Raw genomic sequence first — 23,666 nt, forward strand, 5'->3', positions numbered from 1 at the left:
TTAAATTGAAACTGTTCGTTTCATTCCGGATATCCAAAAATATTCCACTGACGAAGTGAATTGCATGCAGTCATTTAAGCCCCTCAAGCCAAAAGCAACGCAACGTCCCAACAACCGAAACCAATATCACCTCCAATTAAATCTTTTTCCATTATGTGCTCAATCCCAATTAATTGATGGCAATCATCCCTGTTTTCCCTCTCTACGTTTTTCATTTCAGTATACCTCTGACTGTGACATTTTACTTGGAGAACCGGGGCTGAAAACTACATATGTATACAACATCATCTACCATAGCTATGCGGAAAAATTGATGAGATTTGAGACAATCATTTGGAAGTTACAACGCCCTTATCCAGGAAATGTGAACATATATTGTGAAATTTGTCGCGCAGTACAATCTCGAAAGAAAGGTTTTTTGATCTGATGTTTAAATGCACAATTAATGAACAACGAAGAATTTCTAGTGCTAACTAGTGTGTAACAAAAAAGAAGATATTTCAGTGGCTAGAGTAAAATTGCGGTGAAGATCCTCATATCGAAAATGTATGTGTCCTTAATGTGAAATCGATGTCTTACAACCAGAGTGTGATCTCGTTTTGAGAAACCTAGAAATTAGTTATATGAAGAGCTCAAACAGGTGCAATTATTGTGCACGGGGGTGTTGTACGTAAAAACCTACTTCAGAGTTTACAATCGTGAAACCTTGGATTGAAGAGTTCGGAGATCGGAAAATCGTGATATGGAGATCGTGTCAATTAGTGGTCGTCATTTTTTGGTTTTTAGTTTTGTTTATTTTCGTTTCAAGAGCGCTGCTCTCGTAGACGGCCCGAAAAATGCTCGCTATGCGTCGCGAAAGTGATCAAATCTACAACGGCAGTACCAGTGCGATCAATCATCTCCACCATAGTAGTGGTGGTAATAGTAGTAGTAGCTACGGCCAACACTCGATTCCGTCCCACGCCGTCGGAAGTGCTGGTGGCCATTCTACCAACAGTGCCATTTCGGGTCATTTGAACCAAGCCATCAACACCAGTAGTAGTGCCAGTGTAACAATAAGTAGTGCTCCGAGTGCCATCAATAGTGAATCAAACGCGGTGAATTCTATCGGAACTAATGGTGGTAGTTTATCAACACCATATCACCACCATCAATACCACCAGCAACCGCAACAACACCATCAAACAGCTCAACACCACCTTCAGCACCATCCTGGTGTTGTGCACCAGTTTAACGGCCTAGGCGCCGGAACCGCCTACGGAAGTTACGGCAGCTACGGTGCGGGAAGTAAGTCGATTTCAACTACTACTCGATAATCTTTCTGTATATAGAGTGTAACCTTGTTGTCCTTGTGCCTAGCGATTATGAATGTAAACAAGCCCATGGAAAGCAGTTTATTGGTCATAAGTTATTTAGAATCAATATGTTATTCTGAAAATTAACTGCCCACTCTTGAAGTACCCTTGCCTCATCAAATTTTGAACTTATTTGTGATTTTTTGGGCCTTTCCCTAAAATTACTTTGAAAGTGATATAAAAATTGTACTAGCCCTTTGCTACGACAATAATTTATCACTTATGTTTCGACTACTATGATGTTTCGACAGCTTACTTATTATTATTTTTGAGTAAATAGTTAAACGTTTCTAAAAGAGCTGCATATTTTTCCAGTACACAGAATTATTTACTGTTCAGGATTATTTACTAAATTAATTATAATTTGGATTTCTGGATATGTTTCTAATACTTTTCCCAGAATGTCGTTTGTAATTGCTAAATTGTAATGTAATTGTAATTGTAATTGTAAACTCTGCGGGGTAATTAAGTATACCAGGAAGCTCTATAGAAAAAAGCGCCCGAGGAAAAAATAAACCTACCATTATTTTTACTATAGTTTCAGTAGTTTCCATAATGAAGTACACTTCAGTGTAGTCCAATGTTTATGATCTTCTTATTTAATTTTCTCTTGTTTTGTTTTGTTCTGGGATGCCTCCTTCGCGAGATAAGTGCCTTTGAAGGTATAGTGCAATATTGGAGGATAGATTCCAAAATAGAAGGGCTTGATGGTCTTTTTGATTTTGCTTCTACTTAATATGCAGAAGGTCATGGATTTAATCCTGAGCCTCGTCCGTAGGTAGGCTACTTTGTTAAATTCTACTCCATTACCCCAAATGTACAATAACCTTGAATGACATTGTCCCATTATATTGGAATTCGGTGTAATGTCATTCGAGATAATGGATCTTTCGGTGATATGGAATTCGCGGTAATGGATAAAATCACTTTTTAAAGAAAGCTTATTTGTATAATCTGAATCTTCAGAATCTTCTCCAACAACCCGCGACGAGAGTCTAAAACTCGCACCACCAGATTAAAATTTGAACCCTTTGGCGCCGTGCGAATTTTTGTAACGCGAGTAGTCGCGCGTTGTACTTTGTATAACACCCTTAGTTTTTCATGTTAAAAATAAAATACTTCACGATCTACATTAATTATAGAAAAACCGTCTTCGAAAAAGTTGTTTAAGAGATCAAGGGCTGACATGCGGTGATTATTCAGTTTCGGAATTCAACCACCAGGCAGCGCTAGTGTACATGAAAGTTTTGTTTTGCAAATATCTCAGGAGCCTGACCACTTAGGAAGATGGCTTTTAAGGCAAAGTTGTTCAGTAGCTCAAGGACAATCTAAATTCTAAATTTCGCCAGTAGATGGCGCTAGTGAGCATGAAACTTTTGTTTTGCGGATATCTTAGGATCCCGACAACTTAGAAGGATGCCGCTTTCCGCAAAGTTGTTCAGTGGCTCAAAGGCTATTGAGCCAAGAAATTCAAAATTTCGTCACCAGGCGGCGCTAGTATACATGAAACTTTTTTGTGGATATCTCAGGAACCTGACCACATAACAATATGGCGTCTTCGGCAAAGTTGTTTAGTATCTCAAGAACTATCATTGTTGAGGCAGTTGACTCAAAATTTTGCCAAAAGGCGGCGCTTGTGAGCACGAAACATTTGTTTTCAGATATCTCAGAAGCCGAACTACTTTGAAAGATAGTGTCTTTGACATAGTTGTTTAAAAAGCCAAGGGCTATCATTATTCAAGCCCAAAAAATGGAGAAAAAGTTTTGTTTTGAAAATATCTTAGCAGCCTGCCAAAGACGCCATCGTTCTAAGTGGCCACGCTCCTGAGATATCTGCAAAACAAAAGATTCATGCTCACTAGAGCCGCCGGGTGGCAAAATGTTTAATCACCTTTCTCTAACAATGATAGCCCTTGAGTAACTGAACAACTTTGTCGAAAACGGCATCTTTCTAAATGAACGTACTCCTAAGATATCTAATATATAAATAAATCAATAAATTAAATGAGGTACCATCAGATAGTGCTCGACTTCCAGAACAACTTTACCGAAGACCCCATGTTTCGAAACTATTTGGATTTTGAGATATATCGATTTCAAGTTGTAGTCTACCTGAACCGTGCATTCATTGTTATGTGACTTCTACATACATTTGTCGATTTTACCGCATAATAAAGGGCCTTACTGTAAATAAAAACTATTGAGTATTATTTTTAAGAAGATTCTTGAGGAATACATTTTGTTTTTGTGTCGATAGATATCTTTGTTGTAAAAGAATAGCATATAAATCACAGCTGTTGTACAAAATACAACAGCATGACAGCCCGAAGGTTAATATCAGTTGAGAGGAACCAACATAGCAAGCTTCTGCACTGATGGTGACTTTATAACATTGGCAGTTGGATCCAAGCTGTTTGAACTTAATTACACCTATATTTGTTTCATATTTTTGCCTAACTCTAAGGATTCAAAATTCTTTCAGATATTCTTGTCATTGTTTTTTTTTTTTTCTAAATCACATCGTCACATCGAAAGACACTTATACGATATGGAATAATACCACTCAACCTAATCAAACCCAAAAGCAGAATACAGAACATTTTTATGAATTATAGGAAGAGTGATATTTTCAAGTACATAAAATGCGGTTTTCTGCCTGGGTTGGTTACTCAGTACGAACGTATAAGGAAACTATTGTCATTTTTGAAATTCTTGTTCCTCACACAGGATCTAATTTATATTAGTAATATTAATATTCCACTTCAAATTTTATTGGAATATCAATATTACTTATATCAATGTGAAAACTGAAAAAGCAGACTTCTTTATAAACATCAACAAATCGAAAAAAAATAAAACACGCAGGTTTTTAATTCCGAAAATAAAACGGCTGTGTTTTTTTTATATTTTTAGATTTATCGATTATAATGGAGATAACTGCTTTTTCATATGTGACATACGTCCAAATTTTACAAGGGGCTTATTTACACCCCAACAACCCCTGAAATTTCAGCCTGATCGGAGAAAATCAATACAACTCCCCTTTGAAAGGGGGTTGCGGTTCTCGCGAACTGGTTCTTAAGTTGCATTAGAATACAGTCATCAACGTATTTTTTTGGCGAATCAACTGGAAAGTGATATGACGTACATTTCATCCAGAATCTTTGGCTGAAAGGACCCAGTTTATCCCATTTTTTCCCTTATCACTATTTTCTTAAATTTGGCATTCAAATTCAATTGCATTTTTCAGATGAGATGATCCTGTGTCAGAAAAAAATGGATAACCACAATTAGTTGTAAATACTTTCAAACATAAAAATAGGGAAATATGGGCGGCCCTGATTGTTGGCAATGTAGTTCGTCATCGGAGATTTTTGTCGAACAAGACGTCTGAAAATCATTAGTTATTAGGTTTTTAAAAACAAATTGAACTTAACCTAGACTAACTTAGGACGTGAGAGCCTCAAAGAATTATTTAAAAACTTTATAATAATAATTAGGTTGGTAACAATAATTATATTACTAATCATTCAGGCTTTCATGGGTTGATTTTGATGGGTTTGAAATTTGATGCATTCTCCATCTCGATCCCAGCTTTGCCCTCTCAAGATTTGCATGAAGTTAAAATACACACGGACACGTCTTCAGCCATTGAGCTGCACAGACTGTTACTTAATACTAGACATTCGACAAGCATACTCCAGGGGTACACATCCAAGAAACGTTTTTGACGAATAAATACAATGGCTGGAGCAGGGATACGTACAGCCTTCACCATTAACTCTATAATACCCAACCCCGCCTTTAGACGGGGTACGCTTTGGAATTTTGTGTATTCTTTCGTAGCTCGGAAATCGAAGAGAGCTTAGTGATATTAAGGCGAAGTGGGCCGTCATTGAAATTTGTATGTGTCGTTTGTGCTAATTTGTCCCACGATTTCGAATCAAAGAAAATCAGTTTGTTTGGAACTGACATAGCTGAAAAAGTATCAGCTTACTTTATGCATGTTAGCGCGTACAGTGATACATTTTCAAGTCAGTATAATCCTATCAAGACTAAGTTTTATCACTTTGAAATGCAAGCTCAAAAGTCATCATTGTTGCCAAAACGAATGACGGGCTACTTAGCCTTAAAATAATTTTAAATCTGTTTTTCCGTTAATTACACGGAAAATAAAAATAATTCCAGAAAAATATATATTTTATAATTTTTAAAAGTATTGTAAAAATTTCATTTTTTTATTATTGCCAAAAATCATGTTCAAATGTTCAAAATTGTTCATGTTCAAACATTAAAATTATAAAAATTCAAAAACCAAAAGTCATAGATTTACGAATAAAAATAAATAATTGCCCGGAACGTGTTTAGAACGACTTTAGATAACTAAACATGATATTTAGATCGAAAATAAAAATATATAACTATAATATATAAATATATAATTTTTGTGAATCACGCACTCCTGTAGGCTAATCCCGGCGCGAATTTTCTTCAAAGAAAGATTTTTTTTTTCTAGTTAGTAATGGAAGAATGCCATATCTTCGAAGAAATTACTCGCCGGAAGTTGCCTACTGGAAACTTGAACTAAACCCAAAATTTTATTTCACAAGTTCCATTTTTGAAAATTTCTACGCGTTTTTTACCAATGCATTAGTTTTAGCAGTGCCGTGTTATTTATGTGACCATGTAAACGTGAGAATTTGGCAGCGCTCTAACGCTAATACAAGGCTCGTCAGTTCACTTGGATTTAACGTTTTATGTTTTTACTTGAAATAAAAAAAAGGTAAGATGAACGTTTCCGCCTTAAACCTTAAATTCTCGTGAAAGTTTTGTATCTGTTGGAAGGAGTTGAATTAATCTCAATAACTTTCTACTGTCAATAATAGCTTTCATCACTGAGACATGATATTCAAAAATATCGATTTTTCACTTCAAAGTCTAGTGCTAGAGGCAAACTTGTACTTTTCAATTGGATAAAATGGACAAATTAAAGGGACATTTTACGAAAAAGGTTAACTTCTGCGAATTTTGGTAAACTTCTGTGTTCATGTTCTGTGTTGTGGTAACGCGTCCTGTCTATTTAATTGGGAATCATGAGTTCAATTCTCATCGAGAATACGTGCAAATTTTCGCAAACTTCACTTCAATTTGTTAATATTATCCAATTCCAAAGTATATGCAATGTATAGATTTTTAATAGCTGTTAAAACATCCACTCAGCTGGTTAGCCGCAAAGACGATAAATCATAATTAAAGTTCAAAATCGAAGCTAATTGTCAGTGGAACAAAAACATTTCAATAATACTTTGCATCCAAAAAAAAAAATCTGAGTAGTGTTTGATCGTTCGACATTTTCGCTTGCCCCTGCGGGAGCGGGCGATGAACACTTGTTCGGCGTACAATGCGATTATCGAATTATATCGCGAATGCTGTTAGGCCTGATTATATCATGGATCACATCACCAAACATTGATACAGTGTTTGGATTTTGATCAGAATAAGCCGATCGAACCATATTCGGAGAGTGTCACAGTTCGCGAACCATAACAGTTCGTGGCACATCGCAATCGGAGAGCCCTCTCTCGTTTGGTACGTGGCACGAGCACGCTAAACTTGCCACGCTCAAAAATGAATGCCGAGTATACAAAATCGGCCTCTCTTCATGCAGCACAGATTCTGTGCAAAGGGGGCTGTACACAGTTTTGTGCAAACGGTGGGGTAAACAAACCGAATGACTAAAATGCGCACAGAGGAGGAACACTTGGAATGCGGAATTCGCTTCCATGTTTGTTTTGCTTCTGAAAACATTAAAAAAAACATTCCGATTTTAAAGTTTTTCAGAGATTTTTTCTTTAGAATAGCCGAAGCGGAAGCAAATGGGGAAAAAACTTTCTCATTTGCGACCATCTTCCGGCTTTTCGCTGGGAAAAATCCCTGAAAACTCCCCATCTTACCAACGGCCAACTGTTTGCTGCCACGCGGGAGATGACTGACAGTTCCATTTCCATCGCACAGCCAATGGCTAACACATCGGTTACACATAGCATGAGTGCGACTTAAACAGAATTTTCACTCAGCCCGATAGTCCTGCATTGGTTGCCTCATACTGTGTAGTTTTAACACCTGCGCTGCGTTGAACAGACTTAGCGTGAGAGCTTTCGAGAGCAGCAACTCTCACAGACTGCAACAGTATCGAGTCGTTCGGGTGATTTATGTTTTGCATAAAATTGGTAATAACTTTCATATTCACTGATTACTGCCTTTAACAACCTAATTATAATCTATTGGGCCATTGAACACTCCTTTGGTTGCAAATATAGCACAGAAAATAAAAAAATATTCGCCTCTGTTTCTTGATCAGAATGAGTGTGTGTCAGCGAATGTTACAAGTGTTGACACACAGTGATCGGCGCCAAACAGTGGGTGGTGTGTGTCTGTCTTGTTTTCGTTCATGGTTCGTTATCTTCCACGAACGATACATGTCATGCGTGTTGTATGAATGCAGGCGAATATCTGGGCTGAAATGATGGCTCGTGTGTCAATGATCGTTAAATTTTCCAAAGCCTGCATTGATGACTCAGGTCTATACCTTATCCCACTAACCCAATATTTGTTCTATGACAGCCATGGAGATGCAGAGTTGATCTCGGTTTCTAGTAACAACGGTTGTCTAACTAACATTCCTTCCCTTCCCCGATGACCGTTATGTCGTGACCGGTGCCGTTTTTTTTTATTCCTTATGTTTTATTTGAAAGGCACTCTGTGGTCATGGCCGCCACTGTGCCGGAATCATAGTTCTTCTTTCTCGATACAGATTCTATTTTTAACTATTCTTTATTTACATCACTCTCTTCTACTCTTTTACTCACACACTGAGCAGGTAGGAGAGTGCTCTGCTGTTGGTCCAATCAATTTCCATATAATCCATAGTCCATAGCTCTTGGGGAGGTTCATTTTGCCGTGTTCCTGAGTAGTTTGAGGCTAGCCGCCATCGAAGAGGGTCAGTTAGTCTCAGTCACCATCTGATACTGACGGAGGATGGATGTGCTCCCCAAAGCACGGCCCTCCGTGCGGCGTCTTCTGGTGGCTGGACGGGTTTTTTTTTGTGGAGGAGCTGGGAATCGAATATGACCGGAGCCGTTATTGACTTTTAAAATTTGAGCTCTTGATTTGTGCACATTGAGATTGGAAAACTAATCCCAAGCTCCCATTCATTAAATCTTTGTACAATGTTGAATCACCCAATATGGCTAAAATTGCAGAACTCGATTTTTACAGCACTCGTCGTAATTATCCTACTCGGCAAGCATCGTAGGATTAATTCACGAGTCGTGCTGTAAAAATCATCATTCTGCAACTTGTTGCGTAAACTACTATATCTTTAAACATTAGATTGAATTTTTCAAAAAATCAGTGAAATATCAATTCCAAATTTAAATCAATCCATCATGAGTTTATTTTTATCTTGTATTTAATACCAATCTTAATTTCATATTTCCAGTAAACAACCGCTCCATCGCCAGTGCCAGTCTCGACGAGTACGTCGACATCCTGCAGGTCCAGCAGCTTTTGCTGGAAAATTCATCCAATCCGTCAACATCGGCTGCCCCAGCCGGCACCCCGCCTTCCACCATTAGCGGCAACAATCACGCCGGCCTCTCCTCCTCCTCTTCCTCGTCCGGTTCCACTTCCTGTTCCACTACCACCACCCCATCCACATCCATTTCGGCCATCATCGGTGGCAGTTCCACTTCCACCACCCATTCGTCATCCACTTCCCTCTTCAACGGATCGTCCAAAAACCGACCCAAAGTGAATCTGCAGAAGGCTTCCGAGTACTCAGCGGCAACTGCAGCGAATCAGCTTCAAGGTACGTCCTCCCGAGATTGCTATGCTTACCCTCCACCCGTTTGCCTAGACGTAGACAACAGACAGACAATCGTCATAAAGGGAATTCTGGTTCACAATTGGTGGAATATGTGGTGGCAGCCATGCTGCAGCAATAGTAGGGAAAGATAATTCAAAATACCAACCAAAGATTAAGAGATGTAACATATAGAGGCCTTCTTTAGGCATTCCTTCCTTCTTAGGGGCCTACCTTAAACGAGTGGTTAGAGTCCGCGACTACAAAGCAAAGCCATACTGAAGGTGTCTGGGTTCGTTTTCCGGTCGGTCCAGGATCTTTTCGTAATGGAAATTCCCTTGACTTCTCTGGGCATAGAGTATAATCGTAGCTGCCACACGAGATACGAATGCGAAAATGGCAACTTTGACAAAGAAAGCTCTCGGTTAATAACTGTGGAAGTGCTCATTAAACAAAAGCTGAGAATCTGGCTCTGTCCCAATGAGAAAGTAATGCCAAGAAGAAGAAAAAGAAGAAGATTAAGTGATTTTCTATCCGGTGACTACTGTAAATATAATTTGTTTCATTAAAATGTAAACTGAAACATGCGGACATTTTAGACCACTTTGCCCTACCCATCCCTACGCAACTGATAGTGCGCGCGACTGCATCATATCACCCGAGCCAGGTTTCACGCCGTTGCAATTCTGTCTGCGTCTGGTGGTGCTCCAGTTCAAACCCGAACCAATTCCTATCCTACGTTACGACAGACATCTTGAGCGACATAGGGACCGTTTCGACGACACGTCGTCAGCATCGCCGTGGTCAGTTGCTCTCAGTCTGGGCTGTGTTAAATTTATTAATATAACTAGACACTTTTATCATTAAGTCCATTAGCGTTATCGTTTAATTGAACTCGACGACGAGCGAGCGTCTCTCTACAACCACTGTCAGTGGTCGTTTTCTACAGCGTCGCATCGTCCACTTTATCCGGATATGGGCAACGGAACATAATTGAATTACTTGAATCGAATACCAAAAGTAATGCGTATAGGATTACTAATGCCACAACCCTAATGTAAATTTTCGATTGATTCCAAACCATGTTCCAAACTAATTGATTTGATTTTGGGTGGATTTCAAGCTTATAGGAGCTTCGTTAGCCTTGTGGTAACGTCCTTTGCAAAAAGGTCGACTCTCGGTTGGTTCAGTATATTTTTAGTATACACTTTTCTATTCTAATTAGAATTATAATGTACGAAGCAAAAGTTCTATAGTTGCAAAATGTCAGCCAGTTTTCTAGATGCTTTCGTCTTCCATACGTAGAGCTGACTGAATAGAAAAAAAAAAACGCTTTCAATTTACTCAACCTAACTTAACCTAAATATGTAACGCATTAATCGTGGCAATAGAAGTTTGCAACGATTTCTATCTAAAATTATTAATTATTTTATTTGACATTTGTTCCAATGTTTCAACATTGGATATTCAATGTAACTCTTTGGTACTATACCAGGGAGGATGCTTCAGAACTAACTTCAAAATTTTATTTCGAATCCTCTGCAGAGCTTTCTTCCTGGTGTTACAGCGGTACAGGATACAACATGGCTGGCCCGAATATTTGTTTGAATATCAAAAGCTTGTTCTTAAGACAAAGTTTTGATTTTCTATTAATAAGGGGATAGAGACATTTTACATATTTGTTACATTTGGCTTGAATGCCCTCAATGTGATTTTTAAAAGTTAAATTCTTATCTAGCATGAGCCCTAGATACTTAACTTCATCTGACCAATTTATTGGAACCTCTCTCATCGTGACAACATGTCTACTTGAAGGTTTAAAGAGCTTTTGGTTTCTCTGGGAATATTATTAGTTGAGTTTTGGAAGCATTAGGAGTAATCTTCCATTTTTGCAAGTATGAATAAAATATATCCAAACTTTTTTGCAATCTACTACAGATGTCACACGTCCTTTGGCGAAGAGGCTTGTGTCATCCGCAAACAAGGATTTTTGACATCCCTGAGGTAACTCAGGTAAGTCAGATGTGAAAATATTGTACAACTAGCTTACCCACGCTCTAACAAAATTTGCAAGCGGAGAGCTATGCATACTCTCTAAAATTTGATAATGTTTATGAGTAACTGCAAAATGACAATATGGACTAATAAATAAAAGTAATAAGTGCTCATAAAATAATAAACTGAGCAACACACTATGTCCCAGTGTAGCTGTAACGTTAGAAGTAGAGGATAATGGTTATTATTTTATTAACATGACCCGACATTGACACGCATGATACTAATGGGTAATGACCGCCAAATCGCCCTCATTTATGCTCTGACCATACTCTATTGAGCATGTGGCCTTAATGCTGCTGTAATGTTCTAATTTGGAATAATACAGCTCTAATGCTGTTGTAGTGTTTCTTCAGCTGTGAAACATTTCGAAAATTCCAGAACATTCTATGAATTAGAGAGAACATTCTCAAATATTCTACTGAATAGCTGTTGCAGTGTTCTATAATTTATAGTTGTCTTTCAAAATCACAGTTTTAATGACGCATGGAAATTTTGGATCATAGAACAGGAATTCTTGGGAAAGCTGTTAGGGGGACCGTCATAGTAACCATGAAATTTTGTTTTTAGTATGTTTTTAGTTTCACTGTGAATAAAATAAAAACTCGACTTGGCGGATAATAATCTGATTCATGTGTATATTGCATTTCCACATGTCAAACTCTTGTTTATAGGTGGAACTGTTGAAACCCCAACCCAATCCAAGTTCGACCGAACTACAATTTGCTTGAAAGTGGTTTAATTACGATTTGATCACCGAACAACACGTTTAATCGAAGTCACAAAAAAAATGAGAACGATTCATGCAACATTTCAACCAACACACCGTGTGTGTAATATCAACACATTCTGAAAAACTGCTCTTTTGTTGATTTTTTTCGCTTTGCAATATGAAGCTTTTCAATGTAACATGAAAATTTTGTAAATATTAGCATATATCTGCACATAATTGATTTTGCAACATCAGTGAAAATAAAACATAGATACCGTCAAACGGGGCTTCTTTTGACATTATTTCCACATTCTTTAACTTTGAGGATTTGTAACTCTTAGAATTATGGATAGATGTTGATAATTTTTGCCTATATTTAAGTTGTATATGTACGTAACAAATGTGCAAAATATGAGGCAAATCCATCAAGAAATAACAAAAATGCTTGAATAGCGAAAAAAGTGTGTCCTTCAAGACAAAAATGGGGCTACTTTGGACATTTTCACAATTTGCTAAAGAAATGATTATTCTTTATAACTTTCAAACTGATTCAATAGATTGTCGTCCACTGTGATGTTATGGAACGTTTTTCATTGATAAACTTAATGTAGAAAATTGCAAAGCTAGAATAAATTACACATATATAACAAATTTCAACGAAAAATGCCATTCACTATTCTCAGTTTGCAGTATGAAACTTAAATTTTAAACTTCCTCTTAAATGGAACTATCAGTTACGAGTGCTCGATTTTCAAGTTGACATAAACGAACGACGTAACTACTAGGTATTGCGATGATAAATGAGTTATGTACAAAAACTCTTTTTTTTCTATTCTTACTGTTATATGAACGATATGTTGAAGGATCACATTAATACCGGTAACTAATTTAATACCAGTAAGTAATTTTCATTAAAAACGCAATCTATGAAGTAAAGTTTAGCAAGATCGTAAAGAAGTAAGTTTGCTTTTGTAATATGCTTTTAGCTTCTTAGTAGTTTAGAGCTGGCTTAAGAGTAGTTCAATGTAGGCAATTGAAGGATGCAACTGTTCTGTACTACCAATTTATGTAAAATATGACGAAAAATAGTTTTTTAGAGATTATGTTGTGAATTTCGCATTGGTACGTATTGAAATATATGTGTTTTACAGTGGCTCAATTTCATATTCGTACAGGATACTGTTTCCACATCAAGTTGATAAAAAACTATTAAATGAAGCATTGAGCTACAAATACTTTATCCACATGGAAGGTAACAGTTGTCATCTATTGTTTGCCAATCACAAAATATTTCCATTTACATTCATCTTTGGATTAATAGAAAAGTATTGAATTGATGTCTAAAATTCACCCAATTCCATATTCGTACACCTACCAAAATTCATACGCATAACGTTCAAAACTAAATTTAGAAGCTCTTTTTGATTACTGAAATGCTTTATTATGATGTTCAGATGTAGTGAAATACATTTGAACAATTTATTAGTGGACATATATGAAATTTAGGTAAAGTTATGAGAAATGCCAGTTTTCCAATGATTTTTGCTATTAAATCCTATAATTCGAACAATAACGTTTATTTTTGTCATTGGATCCAATCTATAGATTATACTCGTAAGCTCTGATAGAAATTTAGTTGAAATATATATAGTTTACAGAAATCATAAACAGTTTTTATCCCTTTTGAGTTCAGAAAATTGTTGTGCCATAAGTTCAAAACTCTTCTAACATGATATTTTTAATCAATGTAAACCAAATTTTCATTCTAAACAACAGGTAAATGTTAATTTTGAATTTGTCTGTAAAAATAATTTGAACTACGAACTTCGTTTTACAATAAAGTACCCTAAACCTCGCTGTACATACCTGTACATAATTGATGTCATCGTAATATTCAATTATCTTTGAAATAATATTCAAATTATATTCAAAATAGCACCCTATTTTGCAATTTATTGATTTTATAAAAAAAATACAAAATAACTTGAATGAGCAGAGAGCATTGATATACTATTTAATAGAATATATCCTGTTGTTTTCATCATTTTAAAAAACGTTTGTGTTGCGGTTATGGCAATAATATTTATTATTTAAATCTCTATAATCATGTTTGGTATTAAAATGTAAATTAAAAATGATATTTACGCAATGTTTTGATAGGAGCATTAACTATGGATTATGTATATACATTTAGGAGCCAAATATAAAGAAATTGACTGAAATTTTTGGTTTTGGAGTTGTTATAAATGGTATACTACCTAAGATTCAAAAGTATAAGTTGTCGATATCCACTCCTAGCTACTCTAAAACTGATTATAATTTTTTGAAATTTGTGCAATATTCGCAGTTATCATTCTTAATGAAGTGATGTTGAAAAAAATGCAATTTATTGTTCGACTTACCGAATATTTTAGCAAAAAACATGGGAAAACTGGTATTTTTCTTAAATTTACTTAAGTTTCAAATATGTTCGCTTATAAATTTTTCAAATGTATTCTACTGCATCTGAACAACACAACGAAGAGCTTAAGTAATCATCTAATCCATTAAAAATTAGTTTTGAATGCTGTATATTTCTTTTATGTTAGGTGTACGAATATGGAATTGGGTCAATTATAGACACAATCTCAATACTTTTCCATTATTCCAAAGATATAAGCAAATGAATACAGTTTGTCATTGCCAAACAATAGATGACACCTATAACCTTCATTATTGATAAAGTATATCGAAGTCCATGCACCATTTAATAGATTTATACCAACTTGATATGGAAACAGTGCCCCGTACGAAAATGAGATTGAGTCACTGTATGTCTATTCACTTTAACAAACATTTATTTTTTTTATGTTGTAAAATACACAAACCGAAACATTATAATAAAATAAAAGTCGCAAAAATAAGACCTTTGATCAATTATTTTAATAAAACAACAATTTTAAGCTAAACAAATCCCAAGGGGCCCAGATAGCCGTAGCGGTAAACGCGCAGCTATTCAGCATGACCATGTTGAGGGTCGTGGGTTCGAATCCCGCTGGTCGAGGATCTTTTCGTAAAGGAAATTTTCTCGATTCCCAGGGCATAGAGTATCTTCGTACCTGCCACACGATATACACATGCAAAAATGGTCAATCGGCAAAGAAAGCTCTCAGTTAATAACTGTGGAAGTGCTCATAAGAACACTAAGCTGAGAAGCAGGCTTTGTCCCAGTTGGGACGTAACGCCAGAAACAAGACAAGACAAATCCCAAGATTTTCATGAAACATGACGATACGATAGTTTAGTGATGCTCCCAATAAGTTTCCAAGACATGGGTAAAGTTCAAACAATGTTTGTATAGCCAATGTATTATACCTTGTGAATATTTATTCGGGCTTTTTTGAAATGGTTTCTTGTTTATCCTGTTATTGTTGATGTTGTTCCAAGAAAAAATCATGCCTAGTGGTAGCGCATATATTGGTTAATAAAAGTGTCGAAGACACAAAATTGCTCAGTTTGATATTTACGCTGCTAATAAATACAAAAGTGAGTGTCCAAAGTAGCCCCTGGAATCAAAAGTAGCCCCGTCCGACGGTATATTAATCCAGAAGAGCTCGATTTTGTTTAACTTTTTTTTAAAAAGAAGTTCCCAAAAATGAAAACAACAACTATGAGAAATTCTAGAACATTTTACGGATGAGGAAGAAATGTGTTCCATAAAACGCTAGAATATTCTGTCAAATAACTTGTAGTGCTCTACAATTAGAAATTGTAATGTGCTTACAATAAATTTACTGTTGTAGTGATCTAAAATTACTGTTGTAGCGCTCGGTGAAATATTTCAAAGCGTTACTGACAGACAGACAACTCTGGGATTTTATATATATGATATTGGTTCCAAAATGCTGCCTTGGGGAATACCAGCTCTTACAGGAAGTCTTTCAGATCTGGAGTTCTGATAATTAACCTGAAGTGTACGATTTGACAGATAACTTTTAATTATTCTTACAATGTATGTTGGAATATTAAAGTTTTTTTAATTTTACGATCAAACCTTCATGCCAAACACTGTCAAATGCTTTTTCTATGTCTAGAAGAGCAAGACCAGTAGAATAGTCTTCAGATTTGTTGGAACGGATCAAATTTGTTACACGTAAAAGTTGATGAGCGGTCGAATTTCCATGGCGGAATGCGAACTATTTATTGGCAAAAATTGAATTTTCGTTGATGTGTACCATCATTCTGTTCAAAATGACCTTTTCAAAAAGTTTACTGATGGAGGAAAGCAAACTGATTGGACGATAGCTAGAAGCTTCTGCAGGATTTTCGTCTGGTTTTAAAATTGGAACAAACTTAGCATTTTTACATGTATCAGGAAATATGCTAATTGAAAACATTTGTTAAATATATCAACTAAGAATGATAAGCTACTTTCTGGAAGTTTCTTGATGAGGATGTAAAAAATTTCAGTTATTTTGAGCTTTTCGCAATAAGTTAGTAATAATTTGTTTTCCTCTTGCAATGCCGGTTTTGGCTTTTGAGGTTTTTTATTTAAAATTTTATATAATTTCCAAAAGGGCTTAGAGCCTGGGAAATTGAAAAAAAGTCGGCTCGGAAATAATTGAAAGTGAAACTGATAGGATTGAGAATCGCTTCATGGGATATTTGAAACGAAACAGGGACATGATCAGAATCAAAATCAGCATGAGTAATCAATTGGCTACAAAGATGACTAGAGTCGGTTCAGACCAAGTCAATCGTAAATGGGTTTCTAGAAGAAGAAAAACATGTTGGGCTATCAGGGTAATGAATTGAGAAATATCATGAAGAGCACTCATTAAATAAAATTCTGCCGTTGGAATTACTTTGTGTATTATTTCATGACCAATGTTTGGCATTAAAGTCACCAATGACAAAAAATTTTGACTTATTGCGAGTCAATTTTCGCCAATCAGTTTGGAGCAATTTGACTTGCTTCCAGAAAATTGAAAAGGCAAATAGGCAGCTATGAAAGTGTGTTAACCAAGCTGTGTTTCAACAGAAACACTTAAAGATTCAAAAACTTTAGTTTCAAATGTCGAAAACAGTTGAAGTTTTATACGCCTATGAATGATGATTGCAACTCCCCACAATGGGGCTTGTCGATCATTACGATAAACGAAAAAATTGGGATCTCTTTTGAGTTTGGATCCAGGTTTCAAAAAGTTTTCAGTAATAACTGCTATATGCACGATATTAGCTGTAAGAAAATTAAACAGCTCGTCCTCTTTACCAATCAAAGAACGAGGATTCCAATTTATAATATTTAAATTATCAATCGGATCCATTAGGAAAACGCAATCCAATAACAATTTGATTAGTAAATTTTACACCAACTTGGACTACTTTAGTCATAGTGGTGGCTTTGAACGTTGCATCAATCATTAGATTCAATTGTTCAGTTAGAAAATTAAAGAAGAAAATTAAACATTATCTGATGATTTTCCGTTAGAATTTTCGTAGACGAAGAGGCGGAGTAGAAGTTTCCTGTGACGCAGGGTTTTTTTTTATTTAATTTGAAACAATTAGAACGGGTACTCGTAGTATGAAAATGGGAGGAGTTCAAATTACCTGCTACGATATCGGCAAAGAATTTTCTTTGGGTAGATACATTTGAAATTGAAAGATTTGAACGGCTACCCGACGGATTAAAATTAGTTTGTTATTGAGCATGATTATAATCTTCCTGATGGGTATAATTCTTAATCAAACGACCGTTTGATTAAGAATTATACCCACCACGGCACGAACCTCGACGACTCGCCTACGCGAAGGGCAAGCCCAAAAGTTTGACTTATGATTGGCCCCGCAATTTGCGCATATGAACTCATCGGTATCTTCCTTCACAGGACAGACGTCCTTGGAGTGAGAAGAACCCCCGCGAATCATGCATTTAGCATACATGCGGCATTTTTTTCTTCCATGACCCCACTTTTGGCACCGACGGCACTGAGTGGGGTTCTGGAAATTTCCTCCAGGTTTCTGTAAATATTCCCATGTCACACGGACATCAAACAAAAGTTTTGCTTTTTCTAAAGCTTTGATATTATTTAGTTCGTTTTTGTTGAAGTGAACTAAATAATATTCTTGAGACAGACCTTTCCGAACAATGCCAGATTGGGTTCTCTTGTTCATAATGATTACTTGGACCGGGAAAATCCAAGTAAATCATTTATTTCATTTTTAATCTCTTCAGGTGACATATAGTCACTTGAGAGACCTTTCAAGACCACTTTTAACAAACGTTCAGTTTAGTCGTATATATGTAAAATAAGTGCAAAAATGGTGCTTCTTCTCTATAAGATGTTTGAAAAGAAGTTCGCTATCTTTAAGAGTTTCCGGCAAAACGCGACAGTCTTCTTTCTTTTTGATTTGGAAGGAGACCTTGGTTCCCCTAATGGAGTTCAAGATCTCCTGCCTAAATCCCCCAAATTCGGAACAACTGACCACGATAGGCGGCACTCTTTGCTTCCGGCGGCACTCATGCTTCGATTTGGTGTTCGGAAAATTTGTCTAGAGCATCGTACCGATTGCTGATTTCGATGCAATTATAAAATTCATTTCACCCTTGGAAGAAAGTTCGCATTCCGGAGAAATGTCCTTTCTTCTATTCTTGCCACGTTTGGGGACAGTTTTAAATCCTATTTTTTTGGGAAGGAAGTTGTGAATTCAGTGATTCACCCTTCCTTTTGTTTGTATTTGCAACCATGTTAAGTGAATAAACGAAAGAAGACGAGACCTCCTAAGAGATTTTTTTCCAAGACGGTGTCCACGAAGGATTACCACCGCTAGCTTTCGCCAACGGTTCCAACGAAAAATCGAAGACACGGGTCACGCTATGTCTGAACCAGACGATTATAAAAATCGAATGTACATCGGATTTTTTCTCGCAAGGGATCAGTTTTTGGTCTATGTTATCATAATCGGAAGGTTTTAAAATATTCTATCGGTGAATTTTTTCCATACATTTTGTATGGGCGGAAATGCGTCGAAAACGTGATTTTCAAGGGATTTAGTATGAAAAATGGTTAAAAAGTGGAAAAAAAAATCAAAATTTCACCGATGGAGGAATATTTTAAAACTTTCCGATTATGAAAATATAACCCAAATACTAAACTCTAGCAAGAAAAAATCCGATGTACATTCGATTTTTATAATCGTCTGGTTCAGACATAGCGTGCGGGTCCAAACAAAGAACGTAAAGGGATCAATAGTTGAAAAAAATAGTACTAAAAAGTACTGTTTTAGTAGCACTGAAAAGCACCGTTTTTTTTTTATTTAGCAGTGAAAAGTACTGTTTTATTGCTTTAGGTAGTTTTTAAAAAACTTTCAAGAGCAGAGAGAATTCGTGTACGCACAGCACGAAGGTACGATGCACACTGGCTATTATTTTCGTTATTTTGTGTAACACGTACCTGTCCCGCCACACTGAAAGGTTGAAATAACAAGTGTTCGGTCAGTAGAATGACGGAAACCCACAAAAAAGCCTTCGAAGAAGATCGTGGAAAAACATAAAAAACCGCTTAATTTTGGCGCTCTATGACATCTTGCAGGACATCTCGTTCACACTTGTTTGTCAATTAGCCGTAAAACAGAGGCAGTTTAAATGGCTATAAAATATAAACGAATGTAACACACGACCGGAGAGACATGTCCACACCCCGGACACCTCGGCACGCTGACAGTTCGGTCCGATGCATGATGCAGAAAATTGAAAATCCCGAAAAAATACTCTGCCGCCATTTAAATTGGGTGAAAATAAAAACCGCCGGTGCCGGTGAAGGGATTTGAAGACGACTGCCTGCGCTTCGTAGGGATCCATTGGCGAGGTGCTCACGCAGCCCCATTCGGGGAGCATCGGTTATGTGGTGGTATTTGATTGAGCATAAAATAAATACCAAAAAATCCGGGGGACGAAAATCAGCCAGAAGCCAGACGGCTTGTGGTCGAAAAGAACCTATGCGCAAGCTGGCGGCCGCACCAGCGACCAGACAAACGGAGCATATCATGTCACGGTGGTGAGGCACAGTGGCTCAGGACGGAAACTATGTTCGACAGAACTGTCTAAATTAAACTAAATTTATCTATCATTGACATGTTGTTAACAACATATCACTTTTCATTTTCCGTACAAAATGTTATAAATTTACCAAATAATAATAATTATTAAATGGTTTGATGCTATGATATATCATAGCAATAGAAAACTGCAACGATTCCGCTGTAAAATTATTAATAAATTTATTCTACAATACATATTTTAACATTGGATACTCTATGTAACCCTCCTTTAATAGTATACCAATACTATATACATTTTATTGTAAATTTTATTTGGAGCATTATTCTACTTATTACAACAGCTAGTTCATATTGGTACAGCATACAACATGGCCGGCTATAAAGTATGGTTGAAGGTCTGAAGAACGTAAAGGTCTACGTCTACGTAAAAGTTCCAAATGAATAGCTAATGGTTTGTATTGGAATATTATAACTTGAGTTTTGGATCATTAAGAGAAGTCTTCCATTTCTGCAAGTTTGAAAATATCCAATCTTTTTCCAAATCTTCTACACACGGCATGCAGGCATCTTCTTTTGGTGGTGATACCTGTGCCAACCGCAAACAAAGCTTTTTGACATCAGTGAGTTAACTCAGGTAAGCCAGATGTGAAAATATTGTATAATATTGGTCCCAAAATGCTGCCTTTGGGAACACCAACTCTTACAGAAGGCCTTTCAGACTAGGAGTTCTGATAATTAACCTTAATTGTACGATTTGACAGATAACATAGGATTATTCTAACAATGTATGTTGGAAAACTAAAGTTTTTTTTATTTTAATCATAAAGATTATGTTCGATGTACGAATCCGTGCATAGGTTTGGGTTCACCCTCTAAAAAACATACAAAAGTGTTCAGTCCATATCTTTGTGACTACACGTCTAATTAAAAGTCTCTTAGCCTCATTCGAAAGGCAAAGAGTTATTCCTTAATCGTACGTTTTTTTTTTCAGAAACATTTTTTTGAATTTTTTATATTAAATTTCTACTTAAAGTTGTGGCATTTTCCAAAAAACACACTGAAAAAACATAGCTAATTTCCACAGCAATGGATCGACCAAAATTTTAAAACAAAATGTCATTAGAATCGTAATCTTATATTCTTAGAAGAGTACCGTCGATGGGGGTGACAATGGGTCTAGGGGGTGAGATTGGGTCAAAACGGAAAAATATGATTTATGAAATATTTCAGCTAATAACGCTGATACTACCAAAATTAATAATTCATAAGTTAGGGACCATATTATTACACGTTAATGGGTTCATATGATTTTTTGTCAGTATACTGGCACACATTTCTAGTTTCTTGAAGTGGACAGAAGAACGCGGAAATATTCCTGTGGCCGGAGTAATTCCGGTGGATCACTGGGTCAGGTCGGGTGAGAACAGTACTGTGCGTTTGTGCCCCTGGAGGTTGGCAAATATCAAGTCACAGATAATTTTTAAAATCGGTTATAAAGTGGCCACTACGTGACGAAATTTTAAGAAAATTGCATCAGTGTAAACCTTGTGAGAAACGATTGAATTGGATAACTATGAGTTTTGCATTTAATTAATTCTTTAAATGTCCGATTTCGGGTTCAGGAACGCCTCAAACTTACGATGAAGTGGCCAATTTGTATCTGACCACCTGTGCCAAGCTTATGGGAACGCATTTTAGTGCACAATTATGTTTGATTTCTACTTTTCGAGAATTGGAATGGTTTAGTATCCAACAAATCTATAACCGGTTCTTCAGGGCATTTCGTCCGAATGGCCACATCCGGTTTATTTTAAAAGGTGCAAAACTCTTTATTTTTTAATTTTGAATATCTGATCTTAATGATTTCTACAAATTTAAATGATTGTCATTGCAAATAAATAAAGGTAACTTGGCATGTCCCAAAAAATAGCCTTTTTTCACCCTACTTGACCCAGTGAACCCCCGGAATAACTCCCGCCACAGGAATAAAAAAAAAACACTCAAAAAAATCTCTAGTTGGAGATTGTCCAACGTTTCCCCGAATGATTTTTCTCCCGAAAACCATTTCCCCGAATGCACTCTTTCACCAAATGTACTGTTTCCCCGAAATCTTTTTCCGATATTTTGTGTTTTTCCAATTTTTCAACCATCAGCGTTATAGACTGAATTCAGTAAGTTAGAGAAAATCGCTTCAAATTAATGATCGTTCTTTGGATGATTTGAAAAAAAACGGCAGAAGAGATATTTGGATTGGTCATCTTTGACAGTTTTTATTGTAAGGTCAGCTTTGAAAAATATGTTGGAATATGTTTATTAGAAGGCTGTCATACCAATTAAAATTAAGAGACCTACTGAAACTTTTACCAGATTTTTTTCTGGTTATTATATGCTATTCCTTTAAATTTTTATTGTAAATGCAAATATAACAAATTGCTATGCTTTGATCCAACATTTTTAATGATTTGATAAATATTTTTCATTGAATAGGCATTTTTTTTTATTTAAGTACTGATAATAAGCATTTAGGGTGTTCATTATAAAATGCTCACTTTATTTGATGTGTTCGGCTGTTAGTTTTAGGTCATTTTTGATGAAATTGTTTCTAGTGAAGACATAGAAGAAATATTTATCTTGAAAACTGATATTGATTGTCAGATAACTAATAAAGAAGCAAGATGGTGAATCTTTTTTAAAAGTATTTAGAAGAAAAGCAGTCCTTGTGTCAGGCTAAGTATTATGAAAGAATAATTGTTTGACATAATGGCCATATGGCATAAGAACGTTTGGTCGAATAATGTATGTTTGTGAAATATTGCGAAACAAATTGAAAAACTGCCATTAAAAGAAAGGAAAATTCGAATGAAATATTATCAGCTAAGTTTCAATAATTATTGAAACAGTATGAATTTAAAGGACAAAAGGTCGAAAGTCTAAATATTGAAAGGACAAAAGGTCGAAAATGATATGCTTGGTGGTTTTTTTTTAAAGACATGGACATCGTCTTCAGCCATTTAGCTGCTCAAACTGTTACTTAACACTAGACAACGGACAAGCATGTTCCAATGGCACAGCCGAGAAACATTCTTTACGAAAAGTTTCTATGGCTGACGCGGGAATCGAACCCGCACCCCATGACACGATGCGATTACTGCCTGACGACACTAACCGCACGGCCAAGAAGCCCGCATTGGAAGTTTTTTTTCTCATAAAAAATTTCATCCTTTTGTCTTTCGACTTTTTGTCCTTTCGATCTTTTGCCTTCGACCTTTTGTCATAGAATCTGGAATAATTAAACTTAAAGAAATTCTGCCACATTTCCAGCATGAGCTTCTATTTTTTGCTTGTTTTTAAAATTAGGATACTGCCAAGATTTTATTTCAGGATTTTCTGAAATTCAACAATTATATTTTTTAAGAAGCCGCCACAATGTTGTTTAGAACGAAAAATATTTTCTCAATTCATTCCACAAATAAAAAAAAATGCTTCAAATAATTTGTTTTGCACTACTTAAAAATCTTTAATAAATTTTGCCTAGTGAGTTCCTCAGAAACAGGAATTTCACTTAAACCCTATCACGAGTTTGTTTTTCGGAATTTATGTATTTGATAAACGACAACATTTCTTCCGACTGAAATCAGGA

General features: G+C 36.1%; 1 protein-coding gene across 2 annotated transcripts in view; it reads left to right on the forward strand.

The window, feature by feature from the left end:
• The window catches only part of LOC5569282 (dendritic arbor reduction protein 1), a 375,741-nt gene that overhangs the window by 14,454 nt on the left and 337,621 nt on the right, over nt 1-23,666 (forward strand). For both annotated transcript variants that reach the window (XM_021854296.1, XM_021854297.1), the window contains exons 2-3: nt 221-1,287; nt 8,857-9,225. In XM_021854296.1, the coding sequence (XP_021709988.1) occupies nt 837-1,287; nt 8,857-9,225 (820 nt within the window). In that variant the 5' untranslated portion in view covers nt 221-836. The remainder of the gene's footprint in view (nt 1-220; nt 1,288-8,856; nt 9,226-23,666) is intronic.

The sequence above is a fragment of the Aedes aegypti genome, chromosome 3 (genome assembly GCF_002204515.2).
Source record: "Aedes aegypti strain LVP_AGWG chromosome 3, AaegL5.0 Primary Assembly, whole genome shotgun sequence".
NCBI classification, from domain to species: domain Eukaryota; kingdom Metazoa; phylum Arthropoda; class Insecta; order Diptera; family Culicidae; genus Aedes; species Aedes aegypti.